Source organism: Anabas testudineus, chromosome 19 (assembly GCF_900324465.2).
Source record: "Anabas testudineus chromosome 19, fAnaTes1.2, whole genome shotgun sequence".
Classification (NCBI taxonomy): Eukaryota; Metazoa; Chordata; class Actinopteri; order Anabantiformes; family Anabantidae; genus Anabas; species Anabas testudineus.
The window spans coordinates 13,569,862-13,594,618 of record NC_046628.1 but is presented as its reverse complement, the minus strand read 5'-3'; the positions used below and the strand labels follow the sequence as shown (position 1 = coordinate 13,594,618).

At 42.4% G+C, this 24,757-nt stretch overlaps 3 protein-coding genes across 7 annotated transcripts; 2 read left to right on the top strand and 1 right to left on the bottom strand.

Annotated features, from left to right (window-relative positions):
• Window positions 1-254: 254 nt before the first annotated feature.
• Window positions 255-13,058, top strand: qki2 (QKI, KH domain containing, RNA binding 2). Of its 5 annotated transcripts, none has more exons than XM_026351427.1 (9): window positions 255-396; window positions 2,897-3,045; window positions 4,156-4,272; window positions 5,848-5,991; window positions 7,073-7,160; window positions 7,392-7,676; window positions 8,235-8,258; window positions 8,895-8,969; window positions 10,966-13,058. In XM_026351427.1, exons 1-9 carry the CDS (start codon window positions 255-257, stop codon window positions 10,986-10,988), a joined length of 1,047 nt encoding a protein of 348 aa, XP_026207212.1. In that variant the 3' UTR covers window positions 10,989-13,058. The 5 variants fall into 5 exon arrangements, with proteins under 5 accessions (XP_026207212.1, XP_026207211.1, XP_026207214.1 ...); XM_026351426.1 differs by having other exon boundaries at window positions 8,892-8,969; XM_026351429.1 differs by lacking the exon at window positions 8,235-8,258 and having other exon boundaries at window positions 10,966-13,052.
• Window positions 13,059-16,042: 2,984 nt separating this feature from the next.
• timm23a (translocase of inner mitochondrial membrane 23 homolog a (yeast)) lies at window positions 16,043-18,859 on the top strand. The gene is made up of 7 exons (XM_026350546.1): window positions 16,043-16,435; window positions 16,623-16,681; window positions 16,789-16,882; window positions 17,178-17,262; window positions 17,350-17,408; window positions 17,642-17,752; window positions 18,041-18,859. The coding sequence occupies exons 1-7, from the start codon at window positions 16,330-16,332 to the stop codon at window positions 18,160-18,162; spliced, it is 636 nt and encodes a 211-aa protein (XP_026206331.1). The 5' UTR covers window positions 16,043-16,329; the 3' UTR covers window positions 18,163-18,859.
• A 91-nt stretch (window positions 18,860-18,950) lies between these two features.
• Window positions 18,951-20,782, bottom strand: zgc:112285 (serine protease). Its single transcript, XM_026351790.1, has 6 exons — window positions 20,619-20,782; window positions 20,432-20,541; window positions 20,048-20,142; window positions 19,683-19,963; window positions 19,393-19,556; window positions 18,951-19,303 (listed from the first exon to the last, which is right to left on the bottom strand). Exons 1-6 carry the CDS (start codon window positions 20,749-20,751, stop codon window positions 19,124-19,126), a joined length of 963 nt encoding a protein of 320 aa, XP_026207575.1. The 5' UTR covers window positions 20,752-20,782; the 3' UTR covers window positions 18,951-19,123.
• Between the last annotated feature and the right edge of the window lie 3,975 nt (window positions 20,783-24,757).

Below are 24,757 nucleotides of genomic sequence, written 5' to 3'. Positions count from 1 at the left end.
GAACAGAGCCAAACTCCCCGCAAGTAGGAACTTTTCAAAGTCTGGACAGACTCGGACAGCGGAGGGACAGTTTGGAAGCAGGTAGACCCCACAGGCGAAAGACCGGAGCTGAGATTTGAGTTTCATCCGGTCAGCGAGTCGAGGCCGGTGGAAACCCCGAGGGCTCCTCGCTTCGCTTTTCGGGACGTGTGTTTTCTTTCATCCCCCTTTAAGTTTTTCCTCAGCTAAGTCACTTTATTGTAGAATCAAAAGCCATGGTCGGGGAGACAGAGGTGAAGGAGAGACCCAAGTCCAACCCGGACTATCTAATGCAGCTGATGAACGACAGAAAGGTGATGAGCTCCCTGCCCAACTTCAGCGGCATCTTTACGCATCTGGAGCGGCTGTTGGATGAAGGTAAATCAGCTTCTGTTTGAGGATTTTGTCATCTCCGTGCAAACTTTAATCACTTGGCCACTGCAGAACAAACTAGTCCACATCTCTTTGAGTTTGAACAGTCATGAAGTGCAGGGATTCCTCTCTGGTTCCTGGGAAACGAGACGCTCATATCATCCCCATGCAACACTGAAAGATGCTAAAGATTAGTGATTCATCACTCTGACCCTGAATTAAAAGATGCTATAAAACTAGACGTGTAGATAGGATATACTTGGCCTTAAATCACACTTTTAATTTGTTGAGAGCAGCAGATGAGCACTCTGTCTCTCCCTCACACACACACACACACACACACACACACACACAGAGCCAGTCAGTTGGTGATGGGAACAAACAGACAGTTGTTAATCTTTCCCAGTGACCTAATGCGCAGGCTTATGTGAATGCTGCAGCCCATCCCTGAGCAGGAACGAGAGCATGTGTAAAATATTTGATTTGAGGCTGCTTACAGGCCCCAAAGACACGAGCGTGTACAACAGATCACTCACATGTTGATGTCTAACATTTCTCCAAGCTGTTCGGAAATGTGAAGCAACAAAAAGGTGTTACAGCTTTGCAATGGGACATCATTTGTTACTTTACTCCATTTTCACTCATGTGCCCTTTTGAATGTCATTTTCTAACAAGCTGCCCAAGGCCTGTTGTTGCTACTGTTGCTGCACATCAGGATAACCAAGGTCCCAACTTGGTTCTATGTGACAAGTCTCATGACGCAGCAAGGCTGCGCTCACAACAGACAGACGACCTCCACGGCCTGACAAATAGGTCAAATTAACATCTCTAGTTATTTTCACTTTGAAGACTGACAGCCGAGTGTATTCATCCCTCACACATGATATCTTGACAGCCACCATCAGAATGAAAGGCATTGTACCTCGCCCATTTTCAGCCTGGCTGTATCTTCTGCCTGAGTTATGTGGACTGAGTTGCAAGAGCTTTGTACTAAAAAAAACAAAAAGTTTGGCACACATAATAAGACAGACACATCGTCAAGGTGCATGTTTGTGGCATATTTGGAAACACTGAAGTCCTGTTCAGTCTATATATAAACATATGACAAGTTGAAGTGCTAAGATAAGGCCTGCTGCTCCCCCCCGTTATCTTTCTCTCCTTCCACTCGCTTGTTCTTGTTTCACTTCTCATTTTACGCCAGCAAGTTGCTCCCAGTTTTAACTTAAGTGTGACCAAAGGTTTTTCTTGTCTGTGCTTTTTTTTTTTCTGTGTGTGTGTTTGTGTTTGTGTGTGTGTATTTTTTTAATTGTCATTTTTGTTCTGTACCAGGTCAGAATAGGTTATTAGAGGATCATCGCTGTCACTGTGCCTGTGGCTGTAATTATAGCGTCCTACTGTAGTTATTATGGTCAGACTTATCACTCTCAGAGCTTGTAGACATGCCTGTCAGCCTGCTTAGGTCAGATGATATTTGTGCTTCAAGGGAGTTATTCTGCAGTGTGTGTGTGTGTGTGTGTGTGTGTGTGTGAGAGTTCAAACTGGGGGTCTGTGTGTGTGTATATGTTTGTGTGGTGCAGTAGTCAGTTATTATTGTGCTAGCGTGTCATTACAAAGGCATCAGTGGCTTGCATCGGTCATCCAGACAACCCTAAACAAACAGACAGTCAGACAAGCATAGTCTCATTTATATTGCTGCTTCTGCACCAAACCTAAGCCATAAATTTGACCTTTTAAAATGAGTTGATTAAGTTTGTTTTTAATTAAAATGTATAGCAAATTCTAGTCAATACTCCTAATTAGTTTAATACAGTTTACTATATTTCTCTGCTTTCTAGAGCTGCAGAAATTAGTCGATTAATCATTTAATCGATCAAGAAAATTAATAAACGCAGCTTCTCCAGTGTGAGAATTTTATGCTTTTCTCCATCACTAAACTGAGTATTCTTGGGTTTTAGAACTGTTAGTCAGACCAACAAGACATTTTAATGCATTTTGGAAAATAACGCACTTTCACCATTTCTTCAGAGATAATGAATCCTAACTAAAAACACTAGTGCTTTATTTTCAGTATCTTTTCTAGGAGGTTGTGAATAACTGCCCCTGCAGCAAAACTTCATGAACCCTGGCAGGTAGAAGATGTCAGTGTGACCCCTGCTAACATGTATGTTTCCCCTTCACATTATTTACACAGTGTATGTGGGGGTTAAAGAGTGCTGGGGAAAGAAATGAAAATAGACAAAATGGTAGTCAACAGTGGTGGCCTCATTGCAAAACAGTGAGTGGTTAGATTCAACATTGTGAGTGTCTTTCTGCCTGTCTGTCTGCTGTCACACTCAGAGCCTCCTGTAATTCTGGTGACAGTGAGTCATCGACCTAAGAAGCGGACGCTCTGAAGAAATGTGAAACCTGTTGTCCCCCATGGGCTTTTTCATGGGTGTCTACTGTTCACTTTACTCTGTTTAACTCCCACTTTTTTTTTTATCTCTGTCATCCTCTGTGTTCCAAGAAATCGGCAGGGTACGCAAGGACATGTACAACGACACGGTGAACGGCGGCATGTTCAACGGGCGGGATATGGAGGAACTTCCTGAAGCCGTCGGCCCGGTGGCTCAGCTGCAGGAGAAACTCTATGTGCCTGTCAAAGAGTACCCCGACGTGAGTGCACAAATCCCTGACCTTTGGCCCTTTTTGAAGAGCCTCTGTTTACTTTTCACTGTTGTCACTTTATCTCTTCTTCACCGAGAGGCAGCGGGTAAAGTCAGCGTTCCCTTTAATCACAGGGACCTTTTGCTTTACATATGGTCTAAACTCTGATTTCATTCTGAGATCATCTGTGCTCACACCCCATGATGTAATCTAGACTTAAAATGGATCAATAATGGTTCTTGTCCAGTGTTTTCAATAGGATAACAATGGGTTATTATTATTTATACTAATGTTTTTCATGATTGAAATTCAGTTTTGTTTTAAAATGCGATATTCTGCCTCACTATGACCATTTTCAGCCTTAGGTTTACACTATAAATATTTAGAAGAGCTCAAAAGGTGGATTAGGTTTTTACCCCAAATATAAGAACACAGCAGTGCTGAGCCTTTCCCATGCAGTATATCCCTGCTACAAGTACAGTTATCCACTTTAATATAAGTTGCACTGATACAAATTGAATGGCTCACATGATTTTCTTCATGCATCAGCTCACCAATCAGAGAATACAATGACAGGCTGTCCTCACTCACATGACAGGAGACTAACAAGACACACACACACATACACACACCCACAAGTAGGACTACACTGGAAAACTGTTGAGATCAAGTTTAAATTTAGAGAGTGTCTCTACTATCTGATTTTGTGTTGCTGAGAGTCAAGGGTCATCGTGGAGGCCTGAGTGAATGTGTTGCAAGTCTTCACAGAAGTGAACATTAGGTTAAACGTTATTTGGAGTTAAAAACAGGAGGATGCGGCTGAACAAATGTCATGTGAGGAGCAAAGAGACAGAGAGATAGTAGCAAATACGCACACACAAATGCACACATAGTCAAAGGGGCAGCTGTCTACTTAATCACCCGGTCGTAGTGACAGATAAGGTTAGCAGAACGGCGCTGTCCTGTAATGCCACCAGCACCAGCCAGCACCCATATAATGAGCTATTTTTGTCTCTCTTAGTAACGCAGACACATCACAGATGCACAAACCTCAAAGGCACAATCTGTGTTTGCTTGTATTTTGTTTTTTTAGCAGTGTGTTTTGCTCTTTTTGTGCAGTTCAACTTTGTAGGGAGGATCCTGGGCCCACGTGGACTAACAGCCAAACAGCTGGAGGCAGAGACCGGCTGCAAGATTATGGTGCGAGGAAAGGGCTCCATGCGAGACAAGAAGAAGGTACACGCACCGAGAATCACACTCATGGGAACCTTCTTAATGTCTGGTCAAGTCAGCTTTCTTTTCGGCTCTTCACACACAGGATTAGATGCTCTGAATTAGATGCAGGTAGCTCAGCTTTGCATAAAGAGTGGAACATCTATCCATCTATCCCTCCCCCACATTGAGTTTTTGGTTTTCTCCCCTGTCCTGGTGTTCAGTCCATCTGTCCTCCCTTCCTCTCCCCTGGTGTCTGCAGTTGGACGGAGTCGGCTCAAGCTTTCCAAACGGCAGGTGGAGCAAGTCCAGCATTCCTCCACCAGCCCCCCTCCTCTGTCCAGAACATTCCCTACCCCACACTCCCTCACAGGGAGAGAGAGAGAGACACACACAGAGACAGAGAGGAAGGAAAACACAGACACAGTGGGAGGCAGAAGGGGGAGAAGAGAGAAAGATGTTGACTTTTAGTGCACTTCAAAATGATACATCTCACTTGACAAAACATCCACAGAGGATACAACCTCCCTGCACACCACGCTGAGGGAGAGGGATTCATAGTTTCACCTTTAACTCGGGGCTACACTACAATTTTTGCATATTTGATATTTCACGCTATAAAATTTAACCGAAACATGCAAAGATGTACTTTAAGGAATAGTTTTGGCAATTACACATTAATTACCCATGTAATTACACACGTTGGTTAGCGTAGCTTGGTTTCAACAGCTAACCCGAGCCAAGAAATAGTTGTAACACACATTAAACATGCTAAAACCACACGCTGACAATTAAAAATTGTTGTTCTCAAAGTCCACACTAGAAGGCAGCTGTCGTAGTGAAGTCGCAGACGTGACATTGGTAAAGTCCTCTGATAGTCTTGCACTCGCTTGTTGTCGTGAAAAGTGACATAAAAATAGTTTTGCAATGAGAAAAGAGCTATCGAGGGAGGAATTCATACCCTTCTTGCTTTCTCACCTCCACACATCTGTGCATCGACGCTATAAAGTGGGTGTGAATTGTCACACTTTACATAAATGGTTGTGAAGAAGCCTAATAATGGCTTAACCCTCGTAAAACCACAACTAGTTCACAACATATGTTAATTTGTGACCTTGCTAACTGTCTCTAGGCTTCAGCTTCACGCCTACTGGATAAATCTGAATGCATCCGTTCATCAACAATGAGACCCTGATATGTTTTGATAAATGAGCATCACTGCATCAACATCTGAATATCAATTATCTGACATGTTGGCACTAGTTGTGATAAAGGTTTCAGAGAAAGAAAGATGAAAAAAAGAACGGTGTGGCATTTTGGAGAAGACTTATGAACGGGGGAGATGATGACAGTGCAGCACTTTTAAAAAAATGCGACACTAAACTTGTGTGAGCACCTAAAGGCAACACGGTTGCTTCATGAGTTTGATAATGCCTCCAAAGTTGAGGATGCGACCTTGAGTTTTGTCCGTAGTTTGAGACTGATCCAAAAATGGAGCCAAACAAGAGAAGAAGTGAAATTCTGTTCCCAGCCTGCAGCAGTGGACCGAGCTTGTGGGCTGTATTCAAACTGAGCTTTCAAAACGGTTTTGTGTTGCAGGAGGAGATGAACCGAGGGAAGCCCAACTGGGAGCACCTCAGCGAGGACCTGCATGTCCTGATCACAGTGGAGGACACACACAACCGAGCTAAGATCAAACTTCAGCGGGCCATCAACGAGGTCAAGAAACTTCTCGTGCCCGCTGTGAGTATCCATCCCGAACCCCTTAGCGTCAAATATTATGGACCGAAGATGGAAAAACAGTGTGTGACTGGATGAGGGTTCAGTGTGTTGGCATGCAGGGAAGGGGGAAGGGGATTGTCAGTCCAAAAAGTGTGTGTCTTTGTGTCTTTTTGTGTTTTGTGTGTGTGTGTTTGTGTGTGGATGAGAGTGTATGTGTAAGGGGTTAGGGTAATTAGGGAACACGCATAAAGGGGTTTCCATGGTAACGCCGGGTTGTTTGAAAGGCTGAGGGAATGAATGGAGAGTCTGTTCACTCGTTCTCCCCACTCCATCACTCCTTTCACTCGTTCACAACTCACTTCATTCCCAACTACTGGCTACAGTATTCCTCTTTCTCCCTGTTGTCCACACAAGAGGACATTTTGATTGCACTCCTCAACATTTCTCACATTCTCCGGCCCACCTACTTCCCACTACTGACACACAGTCGTACATCAAAACAAGACGACAAATAAGAAATGTACTAGAACATTGCACAGACGTGGGTATATAGACACAGGGGCACACACTCTTTAATTTATCCTGTTTGGCATACAAATCGCAAGGCTCCTTCCTTTTTTTTCCCCTCAGCATTATTTGCAACAACAGAGACAGACTGAAAGGACCAGCAGGGGGATTTCTATTGCTGCAATCAGCCGTCACGTCCCGCTTCAATCACAGCTAAATGTTAAAGGACGTATATAGGCAATCAAGAGCTGAACACCTGTTAATCTGTGTTGGTGCATGTGTTTGTGTGGCAGGCAAGTTAATGATATGTGTTAGTTTAACCCAGCCGACCTTGCTTCCCGACTGTAAATCAGTCAAGCTTTTCAACAAGCTGTAACTGGAGCTAAGAAGCTAACATGTTTGACACTGAATATATCCTGTGTGGTGGAGTGGCTGTGTTCAGTGTCTGATCAGCTCTGTTACAAACAATATAAAAAAAACAGTTTGCAACTGTGAGATTTTCAGACTCACACACGTTAATTCATCTGATTCTCAAATGACTGTATTATAGAATAAGTTGCTGATTGTGCCTCTGTCCTTGCATGTGTTGGTAAAGGCTGAGGGGGAGGACAACCTGAAGAAAATGCAGTTGATGGAGCTCGCCATCCTCAACGGGACCTACAGAGACGCCAATGTCAAGACGCGTAAGGATGACATCATAGTTAACACGTGGAGGAGGGTTGGTGGGTGACAAAGGAGGGGTCTCGGTACAGGAGTCCACTGTATATATGAACAATGCCTCTGTTTCTCCTGTTAAATAGACTGTTTGTCCTCTCTTCTTCTTCCCTGTCTATTGTGTGTGTGTGTGCGCTTTGTCTCTGCTCGCATGTGGGTGTGCACATACTTTCATTATTGTATGTTTGTGTGTTGCACAGCCACTGCTGCCTTCCCGCTAGCGACTCCTCAGGCCCCCCGGATCATCACAGGCCCAACGCCCGTCCTGCCTCCCACCCTGCGCAATCCTGCACCCGTCACCACACCGACCATCATGCCTCTGATCCGTCAGATCCAGAGCTCCACCCTTGTACCAGGAGCCAATCCGCACCCGGCGCTGGTGCAGCAAGGGCCCGAATCTGGAATAATCTACACGCCCTATGAGTACCCCTACACACTCACGCCCTCCATATTGGAATACCCCATTGACTCAACCGGAGTATTAGGTACATAAATTTGAAATGTCATCACTTTCATATGTAGTCAATGGATGTATTATGAGAACTGGATACTGTCACCAACAAAATGTTTGCTTCCTTTCTCTCTTCGATAGTTCTACAATTATTGAATCAGTAACTTCAGAAAGCACAAAGCAGTAACTAGTTTCCTGTCACTTCTTAGACATGTTTTATTATATTAATATCATTTAATATCAGCACAAGTCTAACAACTGGCTCACACACACAACTTTAATTGATAAAACTAAGTCCAGCCAGAGACGCAAACATACCAAGAGGCACTGCGTTGATCTTACTCCGTCTCGTTCCTTCTTCCCACTGAGTATAACATCCCAACTTGCAGGTAGATGAGTGACTCAGTGAGAAAGAGGAATATCACACATTAGGAATCGCATTGACTGACACAAATCATGATACATAGCAGAACTCGAGGCCTTTTTATCGCACTGCTGTTTGACACTGGTAAAAAATTGGCCGTATCCAGCTCTTGTAATACATCCACGGCATTTACAAATTACATGCTGAAGCTCATTGCTGGGCTAACAGTCCCTTCTTCCTGTGTTTTCGCAGGTATGGCTTTCCCAACCAAAGGCTAAGCGATAGCAACCCTTCCTAGCACACAAACGGACTGGCTTGCAGAGACCCCACCCCTACATACTTGTCCCACACAGCAAACACTCAAAAGTTTGCTCATACTTTAGGATGACAGTTTTCCTGACGGTCATTCTGTAGTCAAATGTCCATTTCCTGTTAATTTCCCCTTTGTATTAGCAGACTAGTGATGTGGTGTGACAGCTATTTACCTTTTTTTAATAATTCAGCTTCCGCTTGTAACTTTAACACATTTTAGTGAACCCGTAGATATTTTAGCGCTGCTGTTTGTGAATTAATATATGTTCAAGCTTATTTGATCACAGAGCGATAGAGTGACTTTGCTTACCGCTGATGTTGAATCTACTAGTGAAGCTTAGTAAAAAAACTAGTGGTTTGGATTAATATTTTCTTTAGAGAACAGGAGACCACAAAACAACAAAAAAGAATCTGTCTCTTAGAAGCGAGACGTTTTTACTTATTTCCATACTCAGCCTCGAACACTTAGTAAATTCCTGGTTTCACTGATGTTGGTGCCATGGGTGGACTGTTTGATGTCTTTCTGATGAGTAACCTTCTGTGTTCTGTTTTGGCGATGTCAATGGCTGTTAGCAGGTGCCATGACCACTAAGGTACGACGCCACGACAAGAGAATCCATCCTTACCAAAGGGTAGTGACCACAGACAGAGGTTAGTTAGCTCACCAGCCACTTTATGTGTACGTATGTGTGTGTGTTAGTGTGTGTGTTAGTGTGTGTGTTAGTGTGCATGCATGCAGACCAATGGACCAATTTCAGTTTACGTGTGTCTGGAATACAGCATGACTAAAAATAAGAGATCACTGTATCAGACGAAAAGGTCAAACGCCGAAGGAGCTTCGGTGTAAAATGTGAAACAGTATTTGTTGCAGTGGAAGTGAAATAAGTGAGCAGATTGGGAGGAACCATGCTAGGGGTGACAGCTGCAGTGGTTATCTTTGCTCTCCTGTTAGATAAACTGGACGGCAGGCCAGCACCCTCTTAATTAGAATGGATGGCTCCATTCATGTGACTCGGTCCTTGTGACTCTGCATTTGGCGTAATCTCTCAGAAACGTTTTTTTAATGTTGTTGTTTATGTCTTCACTACTACTTTTGACCCTACCTATACTGTGGGAAGTTTTATTTATACCCAATTTCATTCCATCAGATTTCCACAAATGTATTTTTTATTATTCATCCAATCCTGTGTTGTGCCCAATGACTTTATGACACTTATAGTAACAGTGATTGTCTTATTCTGAAGGTCATTGAGTTCAATATGATCTTTGGCTTTTACTACTAAAACACAGCGTGTGATAACTACTGAAGTCTGTGTTACAAGCTCTTTTGTAAGAAATACTGTTGTTTGTGGTCTTATCAGTCGCCCACTGGACTTTATCATTGGGGCTGTTTACATCTTTCATATATTTCCTAGCCAGATTGGTGCTGTTACCATGTATTTAGCTGCAAAATAAATTTGTATATAGGGATTTTAAGGATTTAAGTGCTTATATGAAGCTTATGGAACAAGATCGCTTGGAAATACTTGTAGTATTTTTTTTTTTGTTTTGTTTTGTTTTTAGTTTTTTAGCTTGTAAATTTTTATTTTTGATTTTACGGTATGCTTTTTATAGATGAAGTGTCTACATGTAAACTTCAAACTTTATTCAAGGTGTGTAGCTACTACTGTTTTAGTCACCGCGATGGTGGCAATGAAGGCAGTGATTTGCTCTGTGTATTTAAGATGAGGCGACCTTTTCGATTCACAGGCCTCGTGACTGTTTTATGCAATAGAAATGGACTAGCTAGCTACAGTATATGTGTGTGTGTGTGTGAGCAGTGGTGCTCTTGTTGTACACAATGGACAAAAAACACTAAAAGGCAATAAAGATGACTATTGAAAAAAAGTCTCTAAAGAAAACCAAAGCCTCTAAATTCTTGTAGTTAGTCTGTCTATTGTTAAATTGTTTCTTAAGTCCCTCTAAAATCACCATCTCTTAACCTCTCATTGCTGTCTCTTAAAGTGCCTCTTTGCTTACTCTAGTCATTAGGTGCTCTTCTAATACTCCATAGCCGATAGATCAAACCATAATCAATAATCAGTTAATCACAACTGTTAATCACCAAGATCTTCTGCCTGCTGCTAAACAATAGCTCTACTTGTCAGTGAGTGAAAGTATTTCTGAGGCCAAGACACTTTCCTTTTGGAAATAAAGGTCACTCTCTCACCCACATGAAACCATGCCGCCTCCGTCTCTGTTCATGGTTTCGCTGTCTGTCTGTGCTAGACGTAGCCCAGCGAGCATGAGTAGTGTCACTATAGCAGCAGTCACACGGCAGGAGGGGTAACTCCTAAAACGTAACCCTGCGAACATCTTCATGAGCACATGTGAGCGTCACTAACCAGCCGTTCCTTAGGCCCTATGTCAACACCCAGTGGTTGATGTAGGTCCTTGTGGATGGGTATACGGGGCTCATGAAGGTGTTTTGCAGCCCTTATGTAATGTCCCTCACGCTGTGTGACTGCAGTAGATCTGCCTTGTTGTCATCCTGACGCCACTAGCTGACACTAATCTCTCTTCTATCTTTTTTTCTTTTTATGTCTCCTTTTATGTGCCCTTTTTGTTTCCTTTCCACGTCTGTCCGTCTCTGTCTGTCTAACTCTAGCTGCCACGGCAACTAACCCATGACCCCTTGACCTTCTGACCTTTCCGCCCACTGATGACCCACCCATCTCTGCCTGCTGGCGTGTCATTGGCCCACGGCCCAGCCACTCCCCCAGCTCAGCCAACCAGAGACCAGCACTTTGGGAACAGCCCGGCTGCTTCTGTCTAACCAACCAACCAGACGACAGCGATCTTGGGAATAAACCTCAGGATCCCCGCCCATCGCCAAGTCCTAACCTAAACGTTACCAAACGTGCCTTTCTTCCAAAACTCCAAAGCCAGTCTGAGTACAATGTTTATAACTGCCTGAGAGTCAGAGTCCCAGTCTGTCACAGTTGCTGCCATGAATCTACATGACTTGTTATTTGACTTGAGTGGGGGTGGGCCCCGTACTGGCAAAGGGCTCCCAAACCAATCCTTACCTGTGCCAAACTGTCCCCTTGAGCTGCCCTCAGTCTATGTGATGCAATAATAACACCACTATTAATAACATACTGATATATTGACATAAACACTAAAATAAAAGAGATATGTTGGTTTCCTCAGTGAGCACCTCGTACCTAACATGGGAATCTTTTCCACACTCTTCATTATAATACAATATTATATGGTGTTAAAACAGTTGTGTGTATTTTATTTTCTAAATGTAACACCAATGATGTCCCCCCCCCTTTTTTTTTTTAAAGATTGCAATATTTCGTGCTGCCTTTATCTTTGTAAATGGCAGGGTAGCATGTTTGTCTGATTCTCCTAAGCACAGATGAACAATGGGTACAAAAAAATGTGTTTGGTTAAGTAAAATACCAGTGTAGAAAGCAACAGGTGCTCAATGAGGACAAATAACAGAAGGGTTTCTTAAAATGTAAAGAATCTTGGTACTTATTCAGCATATACAGCACAAATTACACGTCTGTACAGTACATATAGAACCATAAACAGAGGGAAGGTTGTACTTCTAAATCATCTAAATTACACAATGATGCCTTTCCCTTCTTTACACTACAGTATTGTATGAGCTTGAACAACAGTGCCTTTATTTATTGAAAGCGAATGAACAATGTTACACCTATATCTCCTACTAGGACAGCGTGGGTTTACGCCCAGCATGAAATTATGTCATAATTTACATCCATAACTCTTCTCAGTTCAGGGTTTAGTGCCAAAAGAAGTGGTTCACTTGAATTGGAAGTGCAGCGCAGTATTGAAGCTCCAGCTACAAGGTCTGAAATGTTGATGTGAGGTTCGGATACCTCAACAGAACAGTGTTATATGTTATATGTTTTTTGTTTGGTTCATTGTTTTGGTGCAGATGAAGTCGTCCATACATATATTTTTGCATGTGTGTCCACTTTTTCAGAGGGTTTCGTACAGTTTTACTTATACACACAAGCCAACTGATGCCTTGACATAAGACAGAAACAAAAATCATGCAGTCGTAACAACTGTAACAAATTTATAATGTATTTTTATATTATATTTTGTACGTGGAAAAATAACATTAAATGACCTTTTCAGATAAGAACATTATGCCTTATTATGGAGAATAATTTGATAAATATCACTATGCTTCGTGTGTCATCAGTAATCATTCTCAATGTCCCGATTAACTGGAGTCTCTGATGTTCTCTGTATTAACTTGAGCCTTTTGAGATCAGCATTGCTTGCCTTCTGTGCCTTTTGTATACTATGAGTGTGACAATTAACAGTGTAGTACAACATTAATCTACTCTTCAGTGCCAAGTGTAGGTTACTAACTGTTACCACTGTGATTATTAACCACTTTAATTGTATATGTCTCTGCTTTGGATTCCTTTTAAAAATACATGTCTAAAAAAAACAATGAAAAACAAAAAGAAACAGATGTGTTGAACTATGATCATTTAACTTTTAAAGTATTCTGAGCAGGAATAACTCTTTGTACACTATTAAACTCACAGTTGTAAAACTAACAAACTTTGTTGCTTTTTCTCTGTAGCACTTAATTATGCAAATCACCTTCCTTTCTGCATACTAATCACCAAACACTCCTTAGATACAGAGGCAGGGGGAAAAATCCAGCAGATACTTAAGACAAAATGCAGGGAAATGGCCACAACATGTTTTTTTCCCACTTCTCCTTTTCTGTGTTCTTTCTCTTGTTCTCCATCTTCCCCCTGCTATTTAAGTGGACGTTACACACACTGATCTGTGTAATAAGAGAGAACAAAACACACCCAGCTCACCATGGTTTCTCAAAGGCATGCAGAAAAAAACGGGGAGTTTCAGGTTTGGACGACTGGAGAATTGAAGGGAAATTGATTGTGCAAGCTCGCCCTCAAACATCTGCAGAGTAAATATTACACAGGATCACAGTCTGTCCCTGAAGTCTCAGAAAACCTCCTGCTATTAACCTGAGTTTCATTGTAGCTGCATTTGTTTTATTTATACTTTTCCCCATCTCTTTGAGGATGCACAAATTTTAAACATAATTAAGGATATTTTAAATATATCTGGAGGTAATTTGAACCTTTTACACTTTTCAAATAACACATTTAAAGTTTCACGCACACACATGCTCACAAAAAAGAGATTTACATGGGGTTTTCCGTGGTGAATGCAGCCGTGGGTGGCTCATTCGTCCTCTCCCTGCCCTTCCTGCTTTCATTGTGGAGTCGAGGGGTGATATTGAACTTCAGGCTTGGAGTTGAGCCTGCTCTGTGGCCGCAGCCCCAACCCCCTGATCACAGAGAGAGAAAGGACATAATGTGACCGCCGCTCTGGACAGGAAGAAGCCGAGTGGAAGCACTGGGTGGAGATAGCAAGAGACAGAAAATAAAAGAGACAGAGAGAATGTGTGGATACAGATGGGCGGGGGTGCATGTATGTGTGTTTGTTTGGATGGGTGTGTACACTTGTCTCTGTTTTTCCTGTTTTCAGTCAAGTTGTGCGCTGTTTGTTTTTTTTTTTCTTTTCTCGTTTCTTTTTCTGTGTGAAACGCTTTTTTGGAGCATCTGGTAATGTATTCTGCAGTCAGCTCTCGCCATGGCCAACGACAGGACCCAGAGCTCTCAGCGCTTCCAATCAAAGTGTTTTTGTGTGCATGGGGGTGTGTGGGAGAAAAAGAGAGAGAAAGCAAGAGGAAAAGACAGGTTGATTTACATTGCTGTGTATGCACGGCATTCTCCACATAATGAACAGCTCCAGATTTCCTGTGCTTGGTAAATATTTGATGACCGAGCTGCAGCAGAATGATTTTAGACGAATAACAGTGGAGTCCTATAAGCTGCAGAGAAAACGACTCAAAAGTTGTATTTCAAGCCCCTCTCTCCCTTGTCCTCTTCCCATGTAAATAAGGCCAACTCCCCCTAACTCCACACACCCCTCTGAGGCAGTTTAAAGACCCAACACTGTCTCCTTGTCTCCTTGACAACCAGCATACACTGGGGTCCTGTCGTGGCCTCTCTGTCTTTTGTGTTTGGGAGCTCAGAGAGACAGAAAGAAAGACAGAGAGCGAGAGAGGAGGGGAAGGAGAGCATGAAAACAAGAGTTGCTGAAAAAGATAACAGAGATGACATCACAGCTATTTTATCCCACAACTGAAAATTTGGTTTGTAGCACAACAGCGATGATGATGATGATTAGCCAGAGGCACAAAATGGTTGGCATCCCTGATGGAGAGAGAGAGAGAGAGAGAGAGAGGGAGATGGAGTGGGAGAGAGGCCCAGGGCTGAATGGGGCATTGTGGGAAAGACAGTGGGCACACTGGGCAGTAACACAGAGAACACTAACTCACAGATCATGCCAGAGAGTCTGAAAACACCCACACTGGGCAACAATGGCAAACTTCATCGCTCCACTTGGCCCCTTCTGAATACACACATACAATGGCAGAATCCAAATAAGATGCTCTGTTATTTGTGAAATTCAACACACTAAATTCCTTCAGTGGCTCTGTCCCTTTGACCGACAGCAGATGGCCGGAGCTGAGCTGAGCTGCATGAACATGCGTGTACGTGTACATGCGTGTGGTCTTGTCCTCCTGTTGCATCATGGGTACCCAGCATGTGTTAACAGTGGGGGAATGGTGCATTTTAAAGCCTTACAGGTGTCACATGGAAGTAATTTAAACCGGCTCTACGTCTCTGCTTCAAGTAATTCAAACAGAATCATGCAAATCCAACTTGTATCTGTGGCTTATAAATGTGATTAAATCAATTAAATCAAGCCTAATTGGAAGGAGGATCACCAGAATCAACAGGTTTGACTCCTGTATAGTGATGTGTGGTCAGTGTCAGCTCTCTGCCGCCTCCCTGTGTATCATGTGAGGAACTCCACCATTAATTACAATGATTAACAATACATTGACCACAGTTTAAAACAGTATGCCACAGAAGTAAAGCTAAATCAATCAGATAATGAACAGAAAACTGATGTCAAAATGCAAAAACATTTGATTGACTCTTTTAAGCTACAAACTGTTGCCAGTTAATTAGACACACAGAGCTGAAACTTATGCAGACTTATATAACAGTAATGCAAAAATCCTAAATCCTACCTATAAGAAGGTCAATTATTATTAGTTTGTTCTACAATAGTTTTTTGTATAAACTGTAAATTATTGAATCCATTTCACGTTTTAATTTTACGTGTTAATTATCTTTGACTATTTCTTTGTGGTTTTACTGATTATATATCTATTTTACTTTGCCATATTGACACTTTTATAATTAAATAAACTTCTTCTGCCACAGTATTTGTGTTGTGTTTGTATTGTATTAATTTTTTCATCAGTACAATTGTATGTTAGAAGTAAACTTTGTGTAAACAGACCGTCCTTATCATTTAAAGACAGTTTGTAAATGTTCATTTGTCTCTGAGTTAAATAAACTGATCGCAAATCTGTGGAGGTGTCGTAAAATAATGAGGCTTACTGCCAATATGAAAACTGTTCTGTCGCTTTATTCTTTTATTAAAAAATGTTACTGTTTAAAAATAATGAAATAAAATAGATGCAAATGACGATATTGTTTGTTTTTTGTTTGTTTTTTTCTAGATTTCATGATGTCACGACAGCGTGACGTCGGCGCCGTTTTACGGCAGAGCGTGTTGCTGGAGGTCAGGAGCATGATGAAAAGACAAGCTCGGTAATCTGTTACGAAAAACGGGTGTTTTACTTGGAAAAACTTACGTAAGATCCAACACAAGCATTACCGAGACAGTGTCTTTTGGTGCTGGTAAATCTAGCAGCTCGACATTGTCCCATTTGTCTTGAATTTAAGTGTTTGGACATAGCTAGCGTTTGCTAACGTTAGCCAGGTCGGTTTGGCTAGCATCTTCCCCTGGCTCCAGCTTTCTCCAGGTGACCCTTCGGATCCCTTTTTAAACCATGGACAACAATTCTCAAGGATCGGGGGGAGTCAGATCAGGACTCGGGGGCCTCTTCGGAGGTGGGGCACCTGAATACTCCAACACAGAGCTCGCCGGTGTCCCACGTAAGTGTGTTGCAATCCTGTTTATCGGCTGTCACATTGCTTCAGTTAGCTTAAATGCTACCAGTAACAGCTGTAGTATTAGCCAATATTGTGGCCTCTAAACGTCTGGAGTCTACAGTTTTCTCAACATAGAACTGAAGCTCTTTGGAATGAAATAAAAAAACTTTTTATCATAATGTCATTTCAGTGACTGGAATGAGTCCTCTGTCTCCTTATCTCAATGTCGACCCTCGCTACCTGGTTCAGGTAAGCTAAAGCTAAAGCTAAAGTGAAGTTTTAGCTGTTGTACGTGTAGTAAATGAGTGGGTTTTGTGTATTGTGCCACTAAACTAATTGTTACTGTCATGTTTTAGGACACAGATGAGTTCATACTACCTACAGGCGCTAATAAAACAAGAGGAAGGTTTGAACTGGCTTTCTTCACTATTGGAGGCTCCTGCATGACTGGTGAGAGATAATTAGATTTCACAAACACATTAGTTGAATGTAGCTGAATAATCACAATAAAAAGGTACTTTTAAAGCAGATATAATGATCATTTCTATTTTTTGTTTTAATTACATATGGATATTGTTACATTGCATGTGTAAGCAGAACTTAACTGGAGAAACTAGTTTAAACTACTTTTATGTACACCATAGTTCATATGAGTCAGTTACTGTGGTGGTTTTGGTTTCCAATTATCAGTATGACTTCACCATATGTGTTGCTTAACCTTTATGTCTCTTTGTTTTGCCTTCAGGAGCAACACTTGGAGCTTTAAATGGTCTAAGAATGGGCCTGAAGGAGACCAGAGACATGGCATGGTCCAAACCTCGAAATGTACAGTGAGTATAGCAAAAGTGCAGTTTGAAATGAGTTTTATTTGAAAAACTTGAGCAGTTGTCTAAATGTGTGCAACCTCTCTCTTACAGGATTCTTAACATGGTGACCAGACAAGGTGCTTCATGGGCCAACTCCCTAGGCTCTGTCGGTAAGTCAGAAAAAATAAGCGTAAACTACTACTGGTAATAAATCCATCAATTATCTCATTGTCAAAAAACATACTGCAATATGTGACATGGAATTACTTTATATTTTATAATGTGTAGTCTTTGACATGCTTTTAGGAATTTTGTGTTTGATGTTGGGCATGTTAATTTTTAAGTTCCCTCTTTTGAATCATCTAAGTTTGTAAGTTTTTTTTTTTGTTTGTTGTCATTGCAGCTTTGTTATATAGTGCTTTTGGTGTGGTGATAGAGAAAGCCAGGGGAGCAGAAGATGACATCAACACAGTGGCTGCAGGAACGTTAACTGGGATGCTTTTTAAATCAGCAGGTAGATGTTTTTCTCTGTTTGCAGTGGCAAGAATAAGTATGTGGAATTTCATGATATTCCGCATAAATTTGACATAAAATGTGATCTGCTCATGATCTAAGTAAATACTATTAACAAATATAATGTGCCTAAAGAAATAACACAAAAAATCTGATCTTTCATGTCTATATTGAGAACACCCATAAAATCCTCCATAGTGCTAGTGGAGTATGTGAACCATGTGAATATTTGTGTTTATTGTATGTTCATCCCAGGCTACATTTAATTCTGTTATTATTGTTTTCCCAGGTGGTTTAAAGGGTGTAGCTCGTGGAGGTCTGGCTGGTTTAGCCTTGTCTGGTGCCTACGCTCTCTACAACAACTGGGACCACCTCACCGGCTCCTCATCCTCCTCCTCCAGGCTATACTAACCATTCTCGCACCCATCTGCTTTAACATTAGGGCCAAATATATCTGCAGGACACAGCGTTTAATCACAGCACTAAGAGGAATTAGGCTCTGGTCAAATGCGGTATGCTTTCTGCGGAAGTGTGAGGTGGCCCCAGTTCACTGGTTTGCCCCCCATAAGCCACTCTCTTTTCCAGGAGCATTCTGGGAATAGAAAGAAGTTGTGAAAATGCGGACTAAATTCCACTGGAAAAATCCAGATGTAGACCGTCCTCTGTCACCCCTGTCTATATTGTCTTTATCCTCTGAGGTATTCCTGTCACTGATCTGATCAGTAACAACCCATTAGGATGTTACAGAGTTGTGACATTCATAATATCATTACGAAGACTTATCAGTCTTTCATGCTCGTTTTGAAATCAACAACCCACAATTACAAAATAACTTTGGTTCACCAGATAAATGGCAGTGGATTCATGCTCCGATTTTGGACTGGAAGACTCTTCTTTTGTAGGAGAGCAAATAAATTTTCAACACATACAAACAGAAAACAAAGCCTGATGGTCAGTTCTACTCTTGTATTTATTAAAGCGTATGTTCAGTTAATTTTGTTTTACTGTGCCAGAAGGAATCACTGTAAATCTGTACTAGAAATGTGTATGTTTCTGCGTCTCTATCAAAGCCACAGTGTTTAATTATAATAAAAAATGGAAAATGTTCACAAAACATTTGCTTTTAACAATCTTTATTGCACAAAGTAGACTGAATATAAAAGGTGTTTGTATACTATGCAGTGCTTTCTGCTGCAGAGCATTGCATAGTTTATGCTGTAAAATATCTGTTGTGAAACGATTATCGCACATTCAGAACATGTATTTACATTTTGAAGTGGTTGTGAGACTAGAAAGTACAGTTTGGTGTCTGTAGACGTCCAACGTAAAACAGCATAGCTTATGTTCGTCAGCACTGGTGCATGTGGCCCACTTAGTGCAGGAAGAAGTCTCTGATTCGTGTTGCCTCGATCCAGGGGATGTAGGCAGCGGTGCGGGTGAAAACGCTGGGTTTGTTCTCCACAGTGCATCCGATGGGGCCGAAGCTCACCACACCGTGCACCTCCCAGCGGTCCCGACCCAGCTGGCACAGCAGAGGACCACCAGAGTCACCCTGGAGGAAGAAGGAGAGAGATGGATGGTAAGTAGGTGGAAAGTTTCAGTGACTGACATGATTTTAATCCTGGTTAATTCCTGTCAAACCTGGCATGCTGCAGGTGGGTCCTCAGTGTCTCTGAACCCAGCACAGATCATGGAGTCTCGAACACGGTCGCCCCAGAATTTCTTCTGACGACAGGTCTTGAAGTCAATGATGGGTAGGCGAGCTTGATTCAGGGCTTCTGCCAGAGACACATTCTCCTTCCCACCTAAAGTGTTTCACAAAGATTTCAGCAGTTTAAGTGTCTTTTAGTTCCTGTTCTATCCTATGTCCACAGCATATCGGTGGACCATTTTCTCCAGAGGTTTTTTCTTCTGTATCCAGTTCTACTCACCCCGTGTGTCTCCCCAGCCGGTTACCCAGCAGTAGTGTCCTGGTTTCAGGCTGGTCTGCTTGCGCGGCAGGCAGGCGTAGCGAATGAAGTTTGAAGGGAGGATGTCTGTGGCAGCCTTCACCAGGGCAATGTCGTAATCCAGCTCACTGTGAGCAGGGTAACGGAAGTTCTCATGCCGGTAGATTCTCTTTACTGGGAAAATCCTCTCTGCTGTCTCTGAACGCTTCAGCTGGTGCTTCCCCAGAACAATCCTCCAGCTCCCAGCATCCTCAGCTTTACCCCTGAGAGACCCAAAGAAGTGGTTAAGTTAACTGGGGCCTTGTGATGCTTATTTGTGTTTCTGCTTTAATGGATGGATTTCTTACTTTTGGAAGCAGTGAGCAGCAGTAAGGACCCAGTTCTTGTGGATGAGAGTTCCTCCACAAACGTGAATGTATTGTTTACTTCCCCTGGGACGAACCTTTGAGACACAACCAGAAATGATAACAATAGAAATAATAATGACCAGTAGTGTGACCAGTTGAGTAATGATAAACTCTGTCATAAACCCACATTACGCCATAAATATTTCATACATACACTATGTGAGACAAAGGAGAGCTCTTAGTTTCTTAGGGTTTGATGCTTTGATTACCACAAAGATATGAAGCAACAAAAACTGAAGCAAAAGTACTCAGTTATTTGACATCTTTAAAGACATTTTGATTCTTTAATTACTAAAACATGTCCATAAAAAAATGCACATTTACCTGCAGTGAGACTTGCCAGGGCCAGGAGTGGGGTCTGGCCTCATTCCCAGATACAATCCTCTCAGCCGCGTTGGGCTTGAAGTGGGCCATACCACAGTCCTTGGGCCAGTCTAGGAGGAGAGTGAAAATGTTAAAGTATTTTGTGAGACAGTGTTCAGGTGTTAGAGTCGTCTGTGTTTCCACTCACCCAGGTGAAGGACTTTGTGCCGTGGCTGCTGCCCGGGTGTGAGTGTGTATGCATCTGCAGGCAGAGATGCCCTGCTTAACAGCAGCGGCAGCAGCAGAGACAGAAGAAGCAGAGGAGGTCCTGGTACAGCCATCGTCTTCCACAGAATCACCGGCCGGCACACATCACAAGCTTTTTATACCAGGCAGCAAGCGCATGCCGATCTACATACACAGGTACACATACAGTGTACACACACGCACATCAGCAGCATACCTCCAGAAACAATGAGTGGTGTCAACAACAAAGGCAGAGCGCTGGATCGTTCTCCTGCAGCTACGAGTTTCCACTGCAGCTGAGAAAAAGGGGATTTCATCAGCACTTTCACATACATACAGTACACTAACATGCACACAGGACAAAGGCAATGCAACACTGTACACAAACAAACATCTCATCATGTCATATGACTTTCAGCAGTGACATAGTGACCTGCAGGTGACCTTTGTCATCCCACATGCCCACTGTAGCTCATTCTGCATAAACATGACACAGTAGAAAAGCTGTTGTTACAGGTGTAGTCACCAGAATGAAGATGGAAAAACAACGAGGAGGGGAAAGAGAGGAAACGCCTCAAGTTAAAGCATCGATTCCACAGTTAATCAGTCAATACATGAGGCTCATATTAGCTTATATATTAGTATAAGCTGACGTGTTGCGGTCTAGTAATTAACAAGGAGGCACAGTAAAGAGGTACCAAGATACGTTTCACCAAAAATGCTAGCAGCATGATTCAGTTCAGTCAGTTCACCGCTTGCAAAATATATATTTAAAGTGTTGCTGGGAAGTTTTGTGCAGTAAGTTTAGCTTCCGAATGGATGAAATCTACTACTGGCCTGCGGAGGCACATAAGAAGTCCCCCATCCCTCTCACTGTCAGACCGAAAGAAAGGAGGTTGTGTCGTTTGTAGTCTTGTGTTTAGTGTCTTTTTGGTCATGATTTATCTTTTTTCATACATTTTTCACATGTTTCTTGGTCATTTGTCAACTTTTAATTGACTTTCAAACAAGAACTATCATTAAACTCATAAAGAGGCCTTAGCCTATGGCCCCTGTGGCCTCTTGTGCCCCTGGTCCTGTGCCCAGCTGACCTGTTTGTTATTGTAGTTTAGTTAACTTCACAACATTCATAAACTAAATTCAAGAGTTCCCTATTAAAAGTTTTTTTTTATGTCATGTTTAGCCAATATATGATCACATTTTAAAGCCTCGAGTGTTAATATAGGCGTCAACTTCACAAATCTTAGACTCTCAGACTCTTTGTGGTATATATTTTATGCTGTCAGTGGATCTACTCCCTACAGGCACATATTCCTGACTAAACATCCGTCAGTATATTATTATAATATTTGGGGCGAATGAAGAAAATAAGATGTTGTTAAAAACAACACTGCAGTGGAAACCACGAGTCAGTTGAGCTTTTTTACTGTGGTGAATGAAAGAGAATGTGCGCGCTCATCTGAATGGCAGCGCCTGAATGGTCACACCTCACCACCGTGGTTCACCAAGTCCTCCCGCAGTGAATGAGTGGAGTGAGTGTGGAAAGAGATGAGAGAGAGTGTAGATGTAGAGTGTGTTTTAAAGTTAGATTGTGTTCTCAAACAACATACAGTATTTGAGCTGAGTCACCTCCTGGGGTTTGTGTGTTGTCAGTGTAAATATTTTAATGTGAATTATGACGTGTTTCTCCTTCACTGCACTCCCCTCATTTCTCATGGATAGGAATCGGGCACCACACTCTGCACAACTTTACAGATATTTATCATTAACAATTTACAATAAATAAGAAGCTGAAAAACTGACCAAGCTGAAATAGTTCTCTGAACTCAACAAATATCTCTGTGCTACTGCTGGGCTGTTCGACAGCACCTCTCTGCAATAATATACGTTTTGAACAAACTGTATTTGTCCTAAAATAATATTAGTAAACATGTTACATACTTTAGTGTTATGTAAAGTAAAAATACAATTACTACAAAGTAAAAGCATCATCCATTAAATAGCTTGTATTTTTTTATTTTACTTACTAAAATAGCTTCATGTAATCGCTTGTTTGTCTTGTTTGACTTTTTTTAAGATTTTAAGCCTTCGTCTATTTTTATATCATTTATAACAAAAAAAAAACCATGTAGATCAACAGTCATACAGAGAGAAATCAGGTTTTATTGAACATCTACATTAACAGATGTGTTGGTAGTGAGTTTGATAGTTTTACTGGTTAATGGATAACCTTTCAGTTTAATAATAATCTCACTAGAAATGAATCTTCTCATCACTAAACAATTGTTCACTTGTGAGTAGAGAAACATTTCTACCACTGTCAACATTTTTACCAAATGGTAAAAAGAAAGTCTAAACAACAGCAACAGAAAATGGAAATCTACTTCCAGTGTTACTCTCAGCTTCATTAAGAGTTTATTATTTTTGATTTTTGTGCAAACTGAAGATTTGATCAGCTGGAAAATCAGTCATCTGCCTTTCTGGAGCCTCCACACCACCCAGGTCTCAGTGATCTGATCACACTCCTCTTCCTGGTTTGCCCACTTCCACGAGACGGTGACTTAGGATGGCTGGTGGCCTCCTCTCCGTACACCTCCTCCTTGTCTTCTTTGGCGTTAGCTTCCTCTGCTCTGCTTATTCTACGAGGAGCTTCTACTATTTCCTCCTTTTTGTCTTCTCCTTCCTCCTCTATTTTCCTCTCTCCATCTCCTTCTGGTGTCACCTCTATTACACCAGTCGATGCAACAATTGTGTCAGGCGGGTTGATTTCTGGGCCTATGGCTTTCACTACATTTGATAGGAGAGGAGGCTTTGGAGCTTTCTTCTTTGTAGTGGTCTTTCTTGGGGGTTGGGGGCTGTTCTGTAGTTCCAGATGTTGCAGTATGGCTGTGCTCAGCACATCTGGGTCTACAGATGCACCATGAACATCCCATGTCACTCCTTCCTCATCCCACTGCACCTGCTTCATGCTGCTCCTCCTCCCCATCTCATCTATCTCCTCTCCTTGCATCTTCAGACATGACCTCTTCCTCTCCAGATCATGTAGAGAGGCAGCGTTAATGTCCCACATCGGGTCGTCTCCCTGTCTCTCCTCTTCCTCTCCGCTGCTCACTGGAAACATGCTGGAAGACGGGGACACCAGATTAGAGTTGGACCCCACTGAGGATTTCAGGTTGAGCCTTGATCCAGGAGGTGAGCCTAAGATGGAGTGGGACTCCATGTTGGAGGTGGACACATTCCTCCGGAGATCCCACCAGGAGCCTACAGGTGAGACAGTCTGCACCGCTGCATCGACCATTTCCAGCTGTGAAGTCATTGTACCTTCCTCCCTGAACACCTCAGCCTTTGGATCCTTTCTGATGCCCTCTCTGATGTGCAATTTGCTCCTGCAGCAGTCGCCCAACTGTGAGTCGCTTAAAGAAGAAACCAGGGGTGACTTCCAACCTCGACCTGCCAGACAGCTTTTCCCTGGCTGCCAAGGTAGCTCAAGATGACAGACTGATTCTCCTTCTCCTAAGTCTTGTCCTTCGCCTGCAGAATTAGGTGCCAGGTAGTTAAACGTTTGTAGCGGGCTTCTTACTGCTTCACCCTCTGACAACTGCATGTCTCCAGGACTTGGCAGCTGTTCTGTCACGTCATCAACAAGGCCTTCATGATCTGACGACACACCTCCTTCTGCTAAGCTAACAGTAGATGGGATAGGGGAGGGGAACTGAAAAGAAAGCAAATTATTCTCTAGGAAACATTCATCCTCTGTACTGGTGAGCTGATGACTCAGATCAGGAGAGATGGATGGCAAGGGTGAGGCAGCGTGAGTCTGCATTGGTGAGAGTCCAGGTGAGGAGACCAGTAAGTCTTCTTGATTATTTGTGCTCAGTCTTTGTGATGAAGCAGACGCTAAACTGTCTACAGGTGGTAAAGTAGGAGTGTAGAGGGGTGATATGAATGGTGAGGGTGTGCTTGGTGGAGAGGCTAGTTTGGATAATGGAGATTCTGGTGTAGCAGAGCAAGAGGCATCCTGGACTAGACTTGATGGGCGTGAGTTCCCTGCTTTCCATATAACGGTGTCTGGGGTGCTGCTGCGACTGTGTGTGCTGCCGC